Source organism: Cervus canadensis, chromosome 3 (assembly GCF_019320065.1).
Source record: "Cervus canadensis isolate Bull #8, Minnesota chromosome 3, ASM1932006v1, whole genome shotgun sequence".
Lineage (NCBI taxonomy): Eukaryota > Metazoa > Chordata > Mammalia > Artiodactyla > Cervidae > Cervus > Cervus canadensis.
The window spans coordinates 11,407,097-11,425,790 of record NC_057388.1 but is presented as its reverse complement, the minus strand read 5'-3'; the positions used below and the strand labels follow the sequence as shown (position 1 = coordinate 11,425,790).

General features: G+C 40.3%; 1 protein-coding gene across 1 annotated transcript in view; it reads left to right on the top strand.

Annotated features, from left to right (window-relative positions):
• The window catches only part of PON3 (paraoxonase 3), a 28,851-nt gene extending 17,561 nt beyond the window's left edge, over positions 1 to 11,290 (top strand). The window contains exons 5-9 of the mRNA XM_043462647.1: positions 2,320 to 2,446; positions 6,379 to 6,579; positions 8,154 to 8,235; positions 8,475 to 8,603; positions 11,036 to 11,290. Coding sequence (XP_043318582.1) covers positions 2,320 to 2,446; positions 6,379 to 6,579; positions 8,154 to 8,235; positions 8,475 to 8,603; positions 11,036 to 11,194 — 698 coding nt within the window. The 3' untranslated portion in view covers positions 11,195 to 11,290. The remainder of the gene's footprint in view (positions 1 to 2,319; positions 2,447 to 6,378; positions 6,580 to 8,153; positions 8,236 to 8,474; positions 8,604 to 11,035) is intronic.
• The last annotated feature ends 7,404 nt before the right edge of the window (positions 11,291 to 18,694 follow it).

The following is an 18,694-nucleotide window of genomic DNA, read 5'->3' as shown; positions in this document are numbered from 1 at the left end:
TTATTTCAGTCCACTTATCCAATCAATCTGTTTCATCCCTTTCATCTGAACCAACAGAGACTTGCTAATTTTTAAATAAATGGGTAACTTTTAAATAGCTCAAAGCTTTTCTGTTGTTCAGTCACTTAGTCCTGTCCAACTGTTTGCGACCCCATGGACGGCAGCACCCCAGGCTTTCCTGTCCTTTACCATCTCCCGAAGCTTGCTCAAACTCATGTCCATTGAGTCAGTGATGCCATCCAACCGTCTCATCCTCTGTCGCCCCCGTCTCCTCTTGCCTTCAATCTTTCTGAGCATCAGGGTCTTTTACTAAGTTAAATATTCCCCTGAAATCTGTAATAATATATGACATGTATTTGCTTAGTTAGCAAGCTCTTCTTTAAAAGATAATTGTACCTAACAGTTTTATATTGTTCTTCAGTTCATAAAGTCCTTTCATATATAATTTATTCCTCAAAATAAAACACTGGGCCCAACCTTGACTCTTCCCCTCTCCCTGCCTCATTCAGTCGACTAGTTACAATGTTCTGTCCAATTCACCCCTCACAGAACTCTCCAAACCGCTTACCTCTCCCTATCCTCACTGCACCATCCCAGTCCTGGTCCCGAGCATGTCTTTCCTAGATTCTGTAGTGGCCCCTGATGGCGCCTGCCCTCTTGTATCACTTCAAATCATTTTTATAAGCAAGTAGTTATTTTCTGTGCAAATGTGGTCATGTCACTCCCTTCTGAAAATTCACCATCACTCTCAGAAGAGACAGTGTTTTTTCTTTTTTCTTTTTCTTTTTTAAGATAGGACCATTTACTGATTAATCCTCAGGCATATAAGCAGGTTTTCAGAAGTTGAGTGTATTATTATTAACATCTTATTTTGTTAGTGACCTCCCTTAATTATGTATTTAATTCACAAGGCCAAAACATTATACATAAATTGGCATGAATGAGAAGATAGAGAACAAAAGTCTTCTCACCAGATATCTCTTAAATGAAAAAAGGTCTTAAGAAGGGGGTAAAGCCAGGGCAGCACATATATTTTTCATGCTGTGACCAGCAAGAGTGTCTTGTTGAAGGGCCACGTGGGGACTAAATCCTATTCATGTTCTGTCTGTCGAGTCCCTGGAATAGAGTTGGGTCAGACCAAAAGAAAGGTTCTTCTGTGAGGGAGCACTTTTCCTTAATTCAGATAAAGCTGCCTGTGTGTTTCAGGGGCCCTGAGGATAAGCCCCACACCTCAGGGCTCCAGCTTCCAGCTTGCTCCACTGCATAACTGGAAACCCCAAGAAGGGAACTGAGGAGATGAATGCAGATCCAGTCCTGAGTGGAAGCACGGGCCCAGGTTTTTTCAAACTCTGGAGCTCATCTGATTTAGAGCTCCTGGTAAGTTAGTAAAGACTACTCTGGTAAGCCAGAGTGCTGCCCCTAATCTGGTTCACATCACAGCAGTTCATATTCCAGTATGAGAACAGACAGGTGAAAATTCCTGAGGCTAGTTAGAACCTAGAATTGGCTAATCTATCTTCTCCTACTAACTTCTCTGGTGGCGCAGATGGTAAAGCATCTGCCTGCAATGCGGGAGGCCCGGGTTCAGTCCCTGGGTTGGGAAGATCTCCTGGAGAAGGAAATGGCAACCCACTCCAGTATTCTTGCCTGGAAAATCCCATAGATGGAGGAGCCTGGTAGGCTACAGCCCACGGGGTCACAAAGAGTCAGACACGACTTAGTGACTTCACAATTAATTATCTTCTCCTACATTCCTATTTACATTTCACATCCGTTGGGTTCACAAATAAATACCGTTTCTGCAACCTCAGGTAGGGTGACTTGTGTTAGGAGTTCATTCTGTAACTGGGAGGTGTTGAATATGCTTACTTAGGCCTGACACCTCTTGAATGTGTGTTGCAATGTAGGCAGTTCTCACAGAAGAGAATTCTTGGGAAAGCTTCACTTGCTTGTACCCACTTCTGTTTGTTGAAAGGCCACCTTGGGAAACCACATCTATGTTTAATCACCATGGTAGTTCTGCATCTTCCTGTTAGAGAGGGTGTGCAGGTGTGGCTGAAGGGAGCATTGCAGAAATATCTGGGCTTGGCTTTGCCACTGTGTGGTGGTAAAATTGCTCATAAATCATTAACCTTCTGAGTGTCAGTTTTTTCAATAAAATGGGATTCTGGCATTTGTTTGACTTACATCAGATGGGTTGTGGGGATCAGATACAAGATGTGTAAGAAAGATCCCTGGACATAATCAAGTTCTATGCTATGTCTATAACAGTTGAAATAGTAGCCAACTTCTTGGAAATTATGCCTTTTCTCTATTTAGACCAAACTGTGTATCTTTATGTTGTGAACCATCCCCACATGGACTCCACCGTGGAGATATTTAAATTTGAGGAACAACAACGTTCTTTGGTATACCTGAAAACTATAAAACACGAACTTCTCAAAAGGTATGGGATTATTTTGCACTTCTATTTATTCTGCGCCTCTGCTGTATGCTTTCTTAGTTCAGCAGGCTGTCTTAAACTTTTGTTTTGAAGCTTTTTTCCCTAAAGCTTTCTAAAGGTTCCCATGGTGACACTGCCCAGCACCTCCCTAGAAACTGCTGTGTTTGGTATTGAATGTCTGCAACCTTCGGAAAGCATTTTAGTCCTATAAAGCTGCTCAGTTAAGATTCCCAAGCTCTAATTCCATCCTCGGTAACGCAACAGTGCAGTGCCTGCTACTGGGCTCTTTAGACAACCATACCCTCTAGCTGTCCTAGGAGGTGGCAATCTGAAAGCCACACCCACTGGGCGTTATAACCAGCCTCCAGAAGGACCATTCCTTTGTTGAACCAAAGTTTTAAAGTAGAATTTGAAGGGGAAAAAAAAAAAAAAGGCCTGTAGGCACATATACAAGTTCACACTTATCTAGTGTTGACTATGTGCCAGGCTTTCTGCTGAAAGGGGAACCTGATCCACCCCTTCTCACAACTGCCTTTAGTGACAGGCAGGGGTAAACAGACTTAGAGCAGTTTGGGGCCAAGTTACGTAACTTGTAAGTGGCTGAACTAGGTGTAAACTTTAACGCCTCTGAACTCAAAGCTGGGCTCTTATTCACTGTGGTGAACATCTTTGAGAAAAATTCTAAGTGTTTTTTATGGCCTAGGTTGCCTGTTCCGAGACTGTAATGAACTATGAAGAATCTTTTATAAAACAGACTCAGCACTGAGACTGGTTCTAAAACAGTAGAGGTTCATCTTCGCATCAGGTAGAAGAGTAGGGAAAGCAAAGGAACCAAGCTCATCTTTTCTCCTTTGCTCTCTTTCTCAATGACATATTTTAATTTCTCCAAACAGAATTAGGGGATAACAAAAGCAGAGGGGAGGACGTAAGAGAACGTAATGTTGTTGACTTTTCCCACGATGCGTCGTGCTGGGTTCTGAGGCATGGTGGGGACTAGGACTGCCACACGGTAAATGAGAAACTGTGGACCCACCACTTAACCTGTGCTTCAGTGTTCTTCAGCAAAATGGGGGTTCTCTCACAGGCCTGATGACCTACCTGGTCACCTCATGGGAAGCTCCTCAGCATAGCCTGAGGGAAAACTTGAGACACAAGTCCTTTATTAGGACTTGTGCAGCCCAGGATGCAAAAGTCAGAGACCAACCTGAGGCAGGGGAAGGGGAGTGTCATAGGTTGAACTGTGTCCCTTCAAAAATATAAAAGTGAAATTTTAACCCCCCTCCCATACATCAAAACATGACCTTATTTGGAAACAGGATGTTTGTAGATGTAATTAGTTAAGATGAGGCTGTATTACAGCCCACATTTAATCCAATATGATGGATGTCCTTATAAGAAGACAGACAGCAAATGAGACAACAAATCTGTGCCTCTTGATGAAAGTGAAAGAGGAGAGTGAAAAAGTTGGCTTAAAACTCAACATTCAGAAAACTAAGATCATGGCATCTGGTCCCATCATTTCATGGCAAATAGATGGGGAAACAATGGAAACAGTGACAGACTTTATTTTTCTGGGCTCCAGTATCACTGCAGATGGTGACTGCAGCCATGAAATTAAAAGATGCTTACTCCTTGGAAGAAAAGCTATGACTAACCTAGACAGCATATTAAAAAGCAGAGACATTACTTTGCCAACAAAGGTCCATCTAGTCAAAGCTATGGTTTTTCCAGTTATCATTTAGGGATGTGAGAGTTGGACTATAAAGAAAGCTGAGCACTGAAGAATTGATGCTTTTGAACTGTGGTGTTGGAAAGGACTCTTGAGAGTTCCTTGGACTGCAAGATCCAACCAGTCCATCCTAAAGGAGATCAGTCCTGAATACTCACTGGAAGGACTGATGCTGAAGCTGAAACTCCAATACTTTGGCCACCTCATGCGAAGAACTGACTCACTGGAAAAGACCCTGATGCTAGGAAAGATTGAAGGCGGGAGAAGAAGGGGACGACAGAGGATGAGATGGCTGGATGACATCACCAACTCAATGGACATGAGTTTGAGTAAACTCTGGGAATTGGTGATGGACAGGGAGGCCTGGCGTGCTGCAGTCCATGGGGTTGCAAAGAGTTGGACATGACTGAGCAACTAAACTGAACTGTACTGATACAGGAGAGAGTCTATAGTAAATATATTTGTCAAGCCAGCCACTAAGTGTACAGTTAAGTGTAACTGACTACTTAAAATCAGTAATTAGCCTCCAACTAATAAAAAAATAAAAAAAATAAAAAATAAAACAAAATCATGGTATTGCCCTCCAATAAGCAACATAAGCATCATTTCAAGACAGTCTAGTCAAGATAAGAGAGGAAGAGGAATTTATCCACCAGCCCCATCTTTTAGCAGTCAAAGGTTTACTTCAAGGGGTATTAATTCCTGCACATAGCTCCTTATGCATGTGCAAGGCAAATCTGGTGATATCCTGTGCTTTCATATCAATCTGGAAGCCTGGAAGTAGGAGTAAAAGGCCCATAACAGACATGGGCAAGGCACTAGAAGGGTGCACTGTGGAATTCTGTCAGGTCCTATGCAGAGCTGGGTGAGACAGTGCCAGCTGGAACAGAGCAGGTGGGCTTGGAGGACTTTGAGGAGTGCCCTGATAAACACAATGACAAGGCATTTCAAGAGGTGGAACAAAGTGCTACAGGACATATTATGAGGGAGTTTAACTTAATCTATGGTGTTGGGCAATACCTCTTGGAAGAAGGATTGTGTAAACTGAGACCTAAAGCCCAAGAAACTTGGGAAAATCATTATATACCAAAACCTCAAAGTATCTCCTGATTCATCCAAATTTTTCTTTCCTAAATTAAGTCTAAATTCATATGGGTGTAACTGAATCACTTTGTTATACACCTGCAACTAACATCATTGTTAACTGAGTATACTCCAATATAAAATAAAAATTTAAAAATTCATGTATACCACTAGAAAGGGTGGCACATTAAACTTATTGACAATATTGTGTATTTTACAAAGTTGCTGCATAAAGGAGCTTCACACACACACACACAAAGTTCAATTTTTTTCCTGCATTTTTTCCAAGTCATCTCATTTTTTCTTTTCCAAAATGGAACTGACTTTGTTTTTATTGGCTTTTGTTGTAAGAGTAAGACTTGCTTCATTTAAATTTTGTAATGGTACTGAAGAACATAAATAAGAAATGAATAACACTCATAATCCCACCTATGCAGAGAAAATATAAAGGTCAGGCTGATCTGGGTCTTGGTGCAATAACAGAAAAGAAAAACCCTAACTCTTTCACAGCTCAAACCCATGAAGTTGTTTTGTTTTCTCACTCATGCTGTATGTCCACTGTAGATTGGGGAAGTCAGCTGTATGGTGTCCTCATGTAGTACCCTAAGAGAGGACCACACTTTATCAGAAAAGTTGCTGGTTACTGTGGGAGAGTGAGGGAACCATTCTGGCTCTCAAAGCCTCCCATCTAGAAAGCTAATATATCATTTCATTTTCATTGGCCAGAGCAAGTCACACAGCTGTGCCTAACTCCAAGGGCATGGAGAAGCCTAATTCAAAAAAGAAGAGAACCAGAACTACTGGTGAATTGCACTATGACCACCACAGATAACTACTATTAACATTCACAAGTTAACAGATTTAGATTTGGGGTTTATCTGTAAACTTATCTATTTTTGCTGACTTCTATGGAAGGGAAGAGTGAGCAAATAACAAGTGGCTAAAAGAAAACCCATAAGGGCAATGAAAAACCATGTACTCTTCGTGGAATTCTTTAATCCAGACTAGTTCTTGTATAATTCTTCAAGCTGATCAATTTATTGGTCTTTGAGATTTCATGATTTTAACTAGTCCGTGGTTTGTTGGTTTTCCCTCTCTCTGTCTCTCTCTTTTTTCATTTTAGTGTGAATGATATTGTGGTTCTCGGACCAGAACAGTTCTATGCCACCAGAGACCGCTATTTTACCAACTTCTTCTTGGCACTATTAGAGTTGGTCATGGATCTTCGCTGGACTCATGTGCTTTTCTACAGCCCAAGAGAGGTTAAAGTGGTGGCCAGAGGATTTAGTTCTGCCAATGGAATTACAATCTCACTAGACAAGAAGTAAGCTCTTTTTTGAATTTTCAACCCTTTACCCTTGATGTTCTTGTGGACTCCATCCCTGAAGAAGTGGTTACATCTTGAGGCTTAAGTACTCAATAGATGTGTGCAGGGATCCGGTGTGGCAAGGGTTCACACTTAATGTGTGATCTTAAGCCACCCTTAATGTCATTGCCCTTGTGCACATAAGGCTCCCTCAACAAAATGAAGGATTTGGACCAATGGATATGAGGTCCTTGTTTCAAATTCTTTTTTTTTAAAAGAGGAAAAGGGATATATGTTTTCTTGTTTAACAAAATGAATTAAATATATAAAGCTTCCGCTCAAATTGGATATAAAATTACAGAGGTCTGGGGCCATGGGTTGTGGGGTGATGGATGCCTGGTCCCGAGGTGGGTATCAGCATGGCCACAAGGCCAGGTGGGTCTTGGGCTCCAGGAGAGAACAAGTCCCTGTGGCCCAGCCTTCTTTTCATCATTATTAATATTATTATCTTAATTTCTTAAATTTCAAGGGCCCTGTCTTTCTGGCCATGGGAGGCTAGGTGAGACAGGAGGTGGCTGGGATGGGAGGCATCCCCAGCCTGCCCCATGTCAGGGCAGTACCTAGGACTGCTCTGCCCTACCTCCTGGTCTGGGTACTGGTGGACTCCTGGACACCTAGGACAGGTGGTAGCAAAAATAGCCTGGGCAGGGACATAGGCAGGCACAGTTTGTTCCAAATTCCTGTTTGACTAAAAAGAATAAATGCATAGTACTTCTATTCTTTATGAGGTCAGAAGGACTTTAACCCACTTATACTAAGTTCAGTTACCCAAAAGTTCATTTTAGACAGGGAGGCACAACTTAGACTGGGCATTGTATTCTTTATGAGGTCAGAAGGACTTTATCCACTTATACTAAGTTCAATTACCCAAAAGTTCACTTTAGACAGGGAGGCCCAACTTAGACTGGGCATTGTGATTGTGTAAGTGGCAGACTTCCTTTCATACTACAGCAGACTTTTCCATGAGAAAATGCTATTTTATGGAGTATAAAATTTTATGAGAGACATTCTTTTAAAGTGTTTTAAAATGGAAGGTTATTTAAAAAGAAGAGTACCATGAATATTAAATGTAATGGTAAGACAGTAAGTAGAGATGATCCCTGTGGAAAACAAGTCTAAGTATTCCTCCTCTTTTTAAAAATGATTGTGATTGAGTTTCATGATCATCTGCTACATCTTTTCAAGCACTAGTTTCAAGCACTAGAAGTATAGAATCTATTGGCCTTATAAGAGATCCACTTACCTCCATTCAATTTAAAGAATAAAGTGTGACTCTTTTAACTAATGAGACTGAGCCTGTATGGCATTTGGAAACACCAATTCCATTGCTTTTGGTCAAATTTCATATTCAAAGCTTATTAAACTACTTCAAAACATTAAACATATTACCCCATTATCTTTCACTGTGGTTCAGCAAGGTATTGCATATGCACGTTGAGTTATTGTGAATTTGTATACCTCTTTTCCAAAATAAGAGTTAGTGTCATCTTTCATTATTACTTGCTCAAATGTAAATGTTGTTTACTTCAAAGGTATATCTATGTAGCTGATGTATCAGATAAGAACATTCATGTTATGAAAATACAAGACAACTGGGATTTAACTCAACTCAAGGTAACAGCACCCTGGTTTCGCACACAACATGTTCCATTAGCTTCCAAGCCTGACCTGGGAATGCACTTCTTGAATGAAGGAAATGAGGCTATTTGAGAAGAATGATGGTGACATCACGTTTGCACTTAGAAAATTCAGTAGCAAAATTATCAATTTGGGGAGCCAGAAGGAGCTGGGAGGAGGGAGGTGGGAGGGGTGAAAGTCAGAACAATGTTTCACTGCTTCCTCTTTGTTGGAAGGTAATACAGTTGGACACCTTAGTGGATAACTTAACTGTTGATCCTGACACGGGAGATATTTTGGCAGGATGCCATCCTAATGCTATCAAGCTGCTGATGTATAACACCGAGGATCCTCCAGGGTCAGAAGTAAGTTCTTAGACTTACCTGAACTGCAGGGGAAAGCTGCAAGAACAAATAATGTGTGGAGGTGACTTGGGAGAATTTAGCAGGTCATATGTGATGTTCCAGAACTGAACAAATTCTGCATATGTAAAGAGTAAGATTTGGGACAGGATGGGGAGATACAGCCCATTAACCCTTTCCAGTCACCTGGTACCAGCTAACCATCAGTGCTAAACAACATATCCCATCCATGCAAAGGCTATACTTGTTATTGGAAAACATGGATACCAGTCCATGGCCCAGGGGACTGGGGAACCCTGGTTTAAATGACTGTAATCTCAAAACAAAATTAGATTTTGCCAACAGTTCCATTATATATGAGTGCTGAAGAATGTCTCATTTTAAAGATGTTATTTTAAATCTCTTCTAAAATAATATCATACACCATTGATTTTATATGGCATTAAAAACAACAGCATGAAGTATTGCAATTTCTACAGCATTATGCTTAAGAATAAAAAAAAATCTCTAGTGAGTTTAAATATAGATATAAATTCTTGGCACACATACTATGAGATTTATTCTCAAAAATTTATTGAGCACTTATAATGCAGTAGACTTTGTTCTCATACTTAGAATATATATCAGAAAATAAAGCATACCAAGATCCATACTGTTAGGGAGGGAGACACTCAATGAACAATAAGCATAAGAAATAAGTAAATTATATATTAATAGTAAGTTTGAAGTTGGCAAGTTCTATGGAAGAAAAAGCATAGCAGTAAAAGGGATCAGGCCTGCTGTGAACAGAGAGACAGCAGGTCTTAGTAAATACAGAGACCAAGACAGACCTCACCGAAAAGGTAAGATTCTAACAAAGATATGATGTTTGAATCTAGGTTTGGGGTGTTTGGAAATTGAGCCTCAAACACCACCCTGGTAATTGGTCCAGTGGGTAAAGAACATACTGCTTCCAAAATCACTATTCTTCAGTTTAGTTTTTTTTTTTTATTTGTTTCTTGAGATTTCCTGGCAATCCACTGGTTAAGATTCTGTGCTTCCAATGCAGGGGCTCACATTTGATCCCTGGTTGATGAACTAAGATCCCACATGCTGTGCAGTACAGTGAAAATAAATAAATAAAAACTTAAAACCTTTTTTTCTTCTATTAGCAAATTAGTCACAACTTTTATTTTTTATTTTTTGGTCACACCGCATAGCTTGTGGGATCTTAGTTCTCAGACCAGAGACTGAACCCATGCCCTCGGTGAAATTGTGAAGTCCTAACCACTGGATCTCCGGGGAATTCCCTAGTCACAGCTTCTTGACAAAAAACATATCAAAAAAAAAAAAAACCCAAAACATCAAAAAATATATAAAGTACAGTCTGAAACTAGAGCCTAAAGAATCTGACCCTGAGCTAGCAAGCTACCCTAGCCTCAGATGTGTGCCTCACAAAGTGATACATATAGCTTTTCTACAAATGCCCAACAATAATGTCTGCTTTAAAAGAACAAAAGAAAATATGATCCATAGAATGATTTGAAAATTTCTTAGACTCTTTTTCGTGTCTCCATTTTCAAGTTTAATCATTTGTTTATTTTAGGTAAGACTTCTTTCTTCACAATCTCTGACACCCTTTATTTTTGGTTGAGGCTAATGTTTACAACATGAGTTCCATCTTGAGTATTTCCATGTAACAAACCTGAGATAAAGTTGTAGGATCTTCCTTAAGATAGGAACTTAGAAAAAAAAAAACAAAAAAAAACTCTACTAAACTCTGTTTTAGTAAGAGATGTAGATATAGACTCATGAACTCCTAATTGGTTTTCTTTAATTCACATCATGTCCTAATTTGAGTGAACTTCATCCAAACTATTTGGAAACCTGAGCACTTATATATTTACTGATTAGCAAACTAAAGAGTGTTAATCTTGCAGATCAAAAATAGGATTAGGCAGTTGTGTCAGACTGAATTCCAGAATATGCATTCTTTGCGCTTGCTTCCCTAAGTGGGGGCTGCAGCTGTGAAGACTACCATCCACTGGTTCTGGGGTGGCTTGGCTGGCTAACTCGCTGCCCCTTCATTATTGTGCTCCACGTTTACCTCCCCATGCTGTATGCCCAGTGAAAGGCAAGACCCTTTCTACAGAAGGAAGACTGCACACTCAATTAGATAAGAGCATTCATGGTTCTTACCTGTCTCTATAGAGATGCCTGAACTATCAAAACTGTGAAAACCATCTGTTGAGGAATTTGGCTGATGTGAGATTACTAGCCCACTTGATTAGAAACATTAATAATTTCATCAGAATAAGAAAAAAAAAGGCTGAAGATGCACAGATTTTAACTTACTGATTTCTGAAAATTGTACAAGTCCTGGAGTGTTTGGGAAGGACAATGTCTCTGACAGCTGTTTGTTCTTATATCTACTAATGAACGTTCTTTCTTGACAGGTACTTCGCATCCGGAATGCTTTGTCTAAGAAGCCCGTGATAAGCACCATGTACGCCAACAATGGCTCAGTACTTCAGGGTAGCTCTGTGGCCTCTGGGTACGGGGGGAAGCTTCTCATAGGCACTATATTTCACAAAGCCCTGTACTGTGAGCTCTAGACTCCAGACATCCCCCAAAGTCTACACGTTTGATAAAAGTAAACCCCTAATTATATGATTAGTGGAACTCGAAGTAAATGACAAACACCAATAAAAGTGTGTCCAGCTTTTCTTATGCATAGACATAAAGAAGCAGAGAGATTACATAATATTCCCTTAATTGCAAGTTAAGTTAGCAACAGTCTGACAAGAAGCCAAGCCTCTCAATTCTTTAACCTACTATTCCCATTATTCTTTCTACAATAAGACATGTGAGCTGTGATGAGTGAGGTGTCCAGCTCACTTGGTAGCTGTGTGGCAAAATTACCTCATATGCTGCTCTGAGCCTCCTGCAGTCCAAACCAGGAGAAGAGATCATGTTCAAATATTTACAGTTCCCCTTCTCCTCCTTCAATTGCACGAGACACAAACTGCCAGTCACGTGCCCAGCACATGGATAAAAGCAAGAATTGGCACTGTGAGACTGCCCAAGCCCTCCCTGAACTGGCCTTCTCCCAACGCAGACACACAGGAAGTCAGATTCTGGAAAACCTGACAAGGACAGATGGCACTGTCTGCTTTAAGCTGGGGCAGGGCTAATCTGCTCTTTGTAACAGGTCATTAAGTATGGCGATATCTGGTCTCTGAAGTGAAGTGTTGTTACCAGCTTGACTCTGAACTAGGAGACAGGGCCTCAGAACTGTTAATCCTCAGCTGCTTTAAACTTGTTATTTTGGTTGATTCAGTAAACACTTATTAAGCAACATTCCACAGACTTGACCCTAAAAAATTTGAAATAAATAACACAGTATAGTACCGAAGTATTGTCTTAAGGACACAACCTTAGTTTGATGAGAATGAATAGTCATTCATTTGGTCAAATGAATGATTTTCTTGGCCAAAAATCAAGATAACCTTCAGCAAATCATTAACGTGGCTTAATATACCCCAAGCACCCCACCCCCTTCCCCTTCCCTTTTCTGTGACTTTCACTGAGAAGTGGTTGGTTGATACATTTTTCTCTTCTGAGGATAGGGTGTTGGGGTGACTTCTTTATGTCCTAAATTATTTTGCTCAGTTAGACGTAAGTTTTGTTGAAAAGTTTTGTAGCCAGGTAAAATTCTATTTTTTAGCCCATATTAGCCTTTTTGATTCAGACAATAAAACTGTGGTTTCCAGATTTCCCTGGTGGCTCAGATGGTAAAGAATCCACCTGCAGTGCACGAGACCCGGGTTCCATCCCTGAGTCAGGAAGATCCCCTGGAGAAGGGAATGGCTACCCACTCCAGTATTCTTGACTGGAGAATCTCATGGACAGAGGAGCCTGGGCGGGCTACAGTCCACGGGGTCACAAGGAGTCAGACAAGACTGAGCAACTAAGCACATAACACAAATTGTGGTTTCCATTGCTTTAGAGGATGAACGACTCAGCAAAATGTTACAGTCAGTTCTCAGATTTTACATTTCAAAAGGCTAACCATTGGGGAGACACAGAGAAAAATAACTAACAGCATGTATATAGCCAGTTTTGGAAAATACAATCTTTTTTTTTTTTTTTCTTTCTGTCTTTAACTTATACACCTGCAAATTAGATAAAGTTTATCTGACTAAGGGAGACTTGGAAAGCCAGAGATGAGAAGAATAAGCGTATTTAGATGCTGGTGAGTTCATAAGAATTTACCCTCTTCTTCTCGGGGCAGTTTAGGAAAGGCTGCATGATAAAATCCCCAGAGAGACGGGGGGCGATCTCATTGCTAGGGACCAATATGTCCTTTCACAGTGAAGGCCTAAGAGAGATAAAGCCCTTGTGTTTCCCTTCATGTAGGCACCTCCAAATCGTATGCAATTACCTTGAGCCTCTTCCCTTACTTGGTTTGGGAAGGAGGGGGACTGCCCCCCACAATAGAGGCTGTATTTTGATGATTCACTGTCTTTTCTTCCCCAGTCTTTCTGTTTAAATTGTCAGAGATGCAGGTGGGGATACTAGAATGACGATGAACTCTTGGTTGAGCTCAGGAAAAGTAAAGAGCAAAAACCAATGTGATTGACAGCTCCAAGACGGCCCCTGCTGCTGCTAAGTCGCTTCAGTCGTGTCTGACTCTTAGCAACCCCATGGACTGCAGCCCACCAGGCTCCTCCATACATGGGATTTGCCAGGCAAGAGTACTGGAGTGGGTTGCCATTGCCTTCTCCAAGATGGCCCCTAGTGATGTCTAATTTCTGGTATTCATTCTTTTGCACAGTTCCCTCCTACATCAAATATGGCTGACTTGTATAATTAACAGGATATTCTAGATGATGATGCGTGGCTGTCAAGGCTAGGCTATACAAAAACTCTTCCATTTCTGTTTTGTTCACAAAAAACTATGCATCATGATAAAAGTTTCTGACTGCTTTAAGATGCTAAGTTCAGAAGTACTTCGTAATCGTCAACTAATGAAACAGAAAATCACACATAGCGTAGAGATTAAACAACAGCCAAAAGTTCATTCTTTAAAAAAAAAAATAATAAAACCTGACACACATCTGGTTGGATTTATGAAGAAAAAAGAATGGCTCAATTATCCAGTGTCAGAAATGAAAAATAAAACAAGCAGATGCTGTATACATTAGACAGATAAAAAGGGTTTGATGCACCAGCTTGTGCCAACGAATTTGAAATTTTTATGAAAAGAACAAACTCCTGGAAAAAAATAACACTATTAATTGAGGTAAGGCTAACCTTTTGTAACATACAAAATGAAACATATGATGCCTTAAAAAACAGATGATCTATTTTTCTTTTATTGTCCAGTTTTCAGGAGAGTGATCAATGTGGCAGTTTCCCTTGATGGGGCCATCCAGAGACATCACTGGTTAGGTTTTGCAGGAAACAGAAAGCACACTCAGATGGGGCTATTGAGGGAAGTTCTTTAAGGGGAGTATAGCTACAAGGGTGGGAATGTAAAAAAGAAACTAATAAGACAAAGAATACTACTCCGTTGTTAGCAATGGCGTAAGAGAGTTGGGGGTTGGCCAGGGACTGTTTCCAGCCCTAGGTCTGAAGGAACAAGGGAGTAGAGGCAGTTACTAGAACCAAAAGAGAGTAGATAAAGTGGAGACTCTCCCAATAGATGCTGTTGTCATTGGTAGGATGCAGCTAACCTATGACAACTCAGCAGAGAGAGCAGAGGGAATGGATATCTTGACTGAACTCCCCTTCCACCCTCCCAAATCCATAAGGCAGGGAGCTATTAATGGAGGCCAGAAAGCCTCCCAGGACACAGAGCAAAGGGGAGGAGTGTACAGAGTGAATCCTGAGCAGCAGACAGCTTCATCATGTTGCTGCACCACAGCTAGGTAACTACAGTTATCTGCAAGGCTGAAGCTAGGTCACCCTCATGTCTATTTCTCCAAACTGGAAGGAAAGAAAGACTTGGAGGATGTCAGGGAGAAATACCCCAGGTCTTCAGTCCCAGGACCAGAAATGGTAGCCATTACTTTTAATCTCTTACCAATGGTAAAAGCTAACCGCGTGGCATCACCTAACTGCAGGGGAAAATGGGTGGTGTAATACACCTGGAGAGACATACGTTCGAGGACGAAGAAAGAATAAATTTTGGTGAACAGCTAGTGTTCTGTGCCGCAGTCTACCCTCTGGTCAACAGCAGCAGTCCACTCTTCTCTCACACATTGTATCCCTCACCAAGAAAGATAACCCCAAGCCCCACCCAATTTCTCCCTTCAGTTCAAAGCACACGGTCTCAGGGTGATGTTCTGATCTCTACATTAGGCCCAGATGTGGCTACATGAGGCAGCCTAGAAAATAAAATATTGTTCCCACAACACATCCAATTATGATGGTTGAGTATGAGCAGAATATCGATAATAAACAATAATAAACAGGTGTTTCTTCTCTTAAAAGGAAGACTAGCATACACTTAGCAGTCTCTGGTCCATACTAATGACATTATTCCACCTGGGAGGAAATGGGAAGGTTACCTGTCTTGGTAATGGTGTATTTTTCTAGGTCCCCTGTGAGTCCAAATTTTACCCTTTTGGAATTCTTTCTAGTACATTATGCTTTAAGATCACATTGAAAGTGAGTCTTAGAAAGACTATGTAATTTTAGTAACCTCCTTCTTACAGGTGTACATTTGAGAATTTGAGGACATTTCCAGGTCAGATTTTTGGCTGCTTCTGCAATGTAAATAGCTTAGCATTTGACAGGCTTCAGCATCTGTTTGTTGCCAGTAACTGCCACGTGCCAGCAACAAATTCAGATTCCTTTTTGGAACACAGTTTTCAAGCTTACTTTACTTCCTGGTTTCCATGTCTACCCATTTTGCTCTCCCTCACCTAAATGCTGCCTCCTGTGAGGCCATTTGAGGGAATGGGTAAAAGGAGACAAAGTGGTGAGTATAGCCCACAGTGCTGGCTCTCTTGGCTTTCCTAACTAGGAGGTATTTGAGGAAGGCTATGAGCTGTAGCCAGCCTTCCTCCTGCTGTTGGGGCACAGCACCACATTTCTAAACCTCCTCTAGAGCCTCTGCTTTGGGCCTGCCAGTTCTTACCTGAACACATAATTTTATCACTGTCCTGTACTGAAAATGTCAAGGAACAACCAACCAATACACAACAACATTCCGGTTGCTCTTTGGGGAAATGGCCGGCCTTTCAAGTTATTGCAGGAAATGTTTTTCTTAAATATTTGTGTGATGGTGTTTTAAGGACTTCTAGTTTTGCAGCCTGTGAAATGTTTCATCAACTCTAATCTAACCACATATTTAAGGTTATTTTTTGAACCCCACTTCTATGTTCAAATTCCTGTATTTTTAAGGTCACAGTAAGCTGTTGTAACAGGCTTCCCAGGTGGCGCTAGTGGTAAAGAATATGCCTTCCAATGCAGAAGACATAAGAGATGTGGACTCGATCCCTGGGTCGGGAAGATCCCCTGGAGGAGGACATGGCACCCCACTCCAGTATTCTTGCCTGGAGAATCCCATGGACAGAAGAGCCAGGTGGGCTACAGTCCATGGGGTCGCAAATAGTTAGACAGGACTAAAGCGACTTAGAACACATGCATGCTAGCTGTTGTAATAAAGGCCCCTTGTATACAGTGGCTTAAAGATAGTACATCATAGCGGGTAGGAGCACAGACTGGGGAGTCCAACTTTCTGGATTTGAACCCCAGTTCAGTTATTTACTAACTGTGCAACTCTGGCCTTCTCTGAGTTTCAGTTTTCTCTTAACATAGAGGTAATAAGACTAATTAGCACTTACAGTTTTTAAGAGGATTAAGAGAGTAAATATATGTAAAATTTAGAACAGTACTTGTTATATGCCAGTGTTATATATATGCTTTCCTCATTTTAGAAAAACATTTGTAATCTCTTTCACGTCAGAGATCTCAGATAACAGTTTCTCAGACAGATCGGCATGAAAATTCTGATCCTTGTGGTACTCCAGGGGTCTAGCAGTTTTCATGCAAGAGAGTATATTTTGTAGGGCATTAACATCTTCATGAACAATCATCATATTGGTTTCCATCCCAAAGAAAAGCAAAAGAAAGTATGAGGAAACATGCCAAATATCTTCAGGCCCAACCTGGAAATGGCACTTCTATTGACACTCTATTAATAATGGATATCATAGGGCAATACCTAACTGGAAGGGAAGCTGGGAAATTTAGTTCAGCTGGGTCTCCTTATGCCCAGAGAGGAAGGGTTTGGGTAAGTAGCTAGTGTCCTCTATCATAGTTCCTTCACTGACTCGAGTTTATAAATCATAATTCTATTACCATTAAAGAAATTGAGTTTGTAATAAAATTTTTTCAAACTAAAAGAAACAATACTAGAGATAACCAAATGCTAATAAAGTTGAAATGGATAAACAGACTGTGGTAAATTCATACAATGAAATAGTACACAGCAATGTATACAACTACTGCTATTTGAAACATGAACTTCATGAATAATGTTGAGCTAAAGAAAATAAAAATTAATACATAAAGTATTAAAATGATTTTATTTGGAAGGAATCCCAAGAAGGCAAAATTAAACAGTGTTGTTTGGGGATGCATGCTTAGATGGTTACATTAGAGAGAACAGGGAAATAGTGGTTATCACAAAAGTTAGGATAGTGGTTGCCTCTAGGGAAGGTGGGATTGTAGTCAGGTCAAGATACACAGGAAAACATCTGGAATGCTGGCATTGTTGCACTTCCTGACTTGGATGGTGGTTTACATTGATATTTCTTTATAATTTTTCTATAACTATATATATATATATTATACACTTTTGAGTATATACAATGTACCTCATGATAGATTTTTTTATGTGTATGGACAAGCTAAGTCAATTTCAGAAAATAAAAATGAAGGGCAGGTATAGGTCTAATAATGAAAATAGTTTAGTATTTGTGCAAGAAAAAGATAAATAGACCAATGGAATAGAACAGAGATCTGAGAAACATATTTCTGCCTGTGGAATTCAAGTAAGATAAAATTGGCAGCACCAATTAATAGGGTAAGGATGTTTGTTTAGGAAATGGAAGTGGGAAAACCAGCTCACATTATGCAAGGAAGTAAAATTATGTCCTACCTAACATCACTAGGTAACTACTGAGCAAGGATCAACACTATAACCTTTAGAGTTAATAGAAGACAATATAGGAGAGTATCTATGACCTAAGGATAGGGAATGACTTCTGACACAATGTTTCAAAAATAGAAACTCTAAGACAAGAAAGTTGACTGAGTCATCAAAATTAAGAATTTCCACTCAGTGAAGGACACCATTCACAAAGATTATAGATGAATATCAGAATGAGAAATATTTGAAATGTTAAACTGACAACATATTAAAGAGCAGAATATACTAGAACTCTTGAGAATAACAAAGTGGAGACACTAACCCCAAGGAATAACAGGCAATAACGTGAAGAGGCAATTTGCAGAAGAGGGGGGGAAAATGAAGCACATGAAAAGCTTAGAATTTTCAATTATCAGAGAAGTGCCAATTAAAACAGCACTCTTAAATTACTTTCTACCTATTAGACTAGCAAAATTAAAAGACTCAATATTGTCGAGTGTTGACAGGAAGTTAAGGGTATATGGAAATTCATGTACTGTTTGTGGGAGTGTAGATAATTTTGGCCACAGTAAATAAGACCCAGAGCTCAAGGAAACATAAGAACTGTAGGATCCAGAACCACACCTGCAGCCAAACTAGCAGAGCAGATGCTTGCTATACTGCTTCTTTGCTCAAGGTTTCAAATTTCTGTCTTGCTCAAGCCCTTCTGATCTGAGGCACAAAATCACATCCTGTACTGTTACTTCAAGAGCTGTGGAAGTATAGGTTCTAGTTACCACCTCTGAAGGGCAAGAAGGCATGAGAAGAGTGGTATCTGACTCCCCCCATATTCACCCACACCCCAGCTGAAGTTCAGACACTGTTATGTTATAAAATCTCCCTACATGATTCGAATATGTAGCCAGGATTTTAAAACTCTGTACCCAAAGGATGTTTTAAAAGAGGTGGA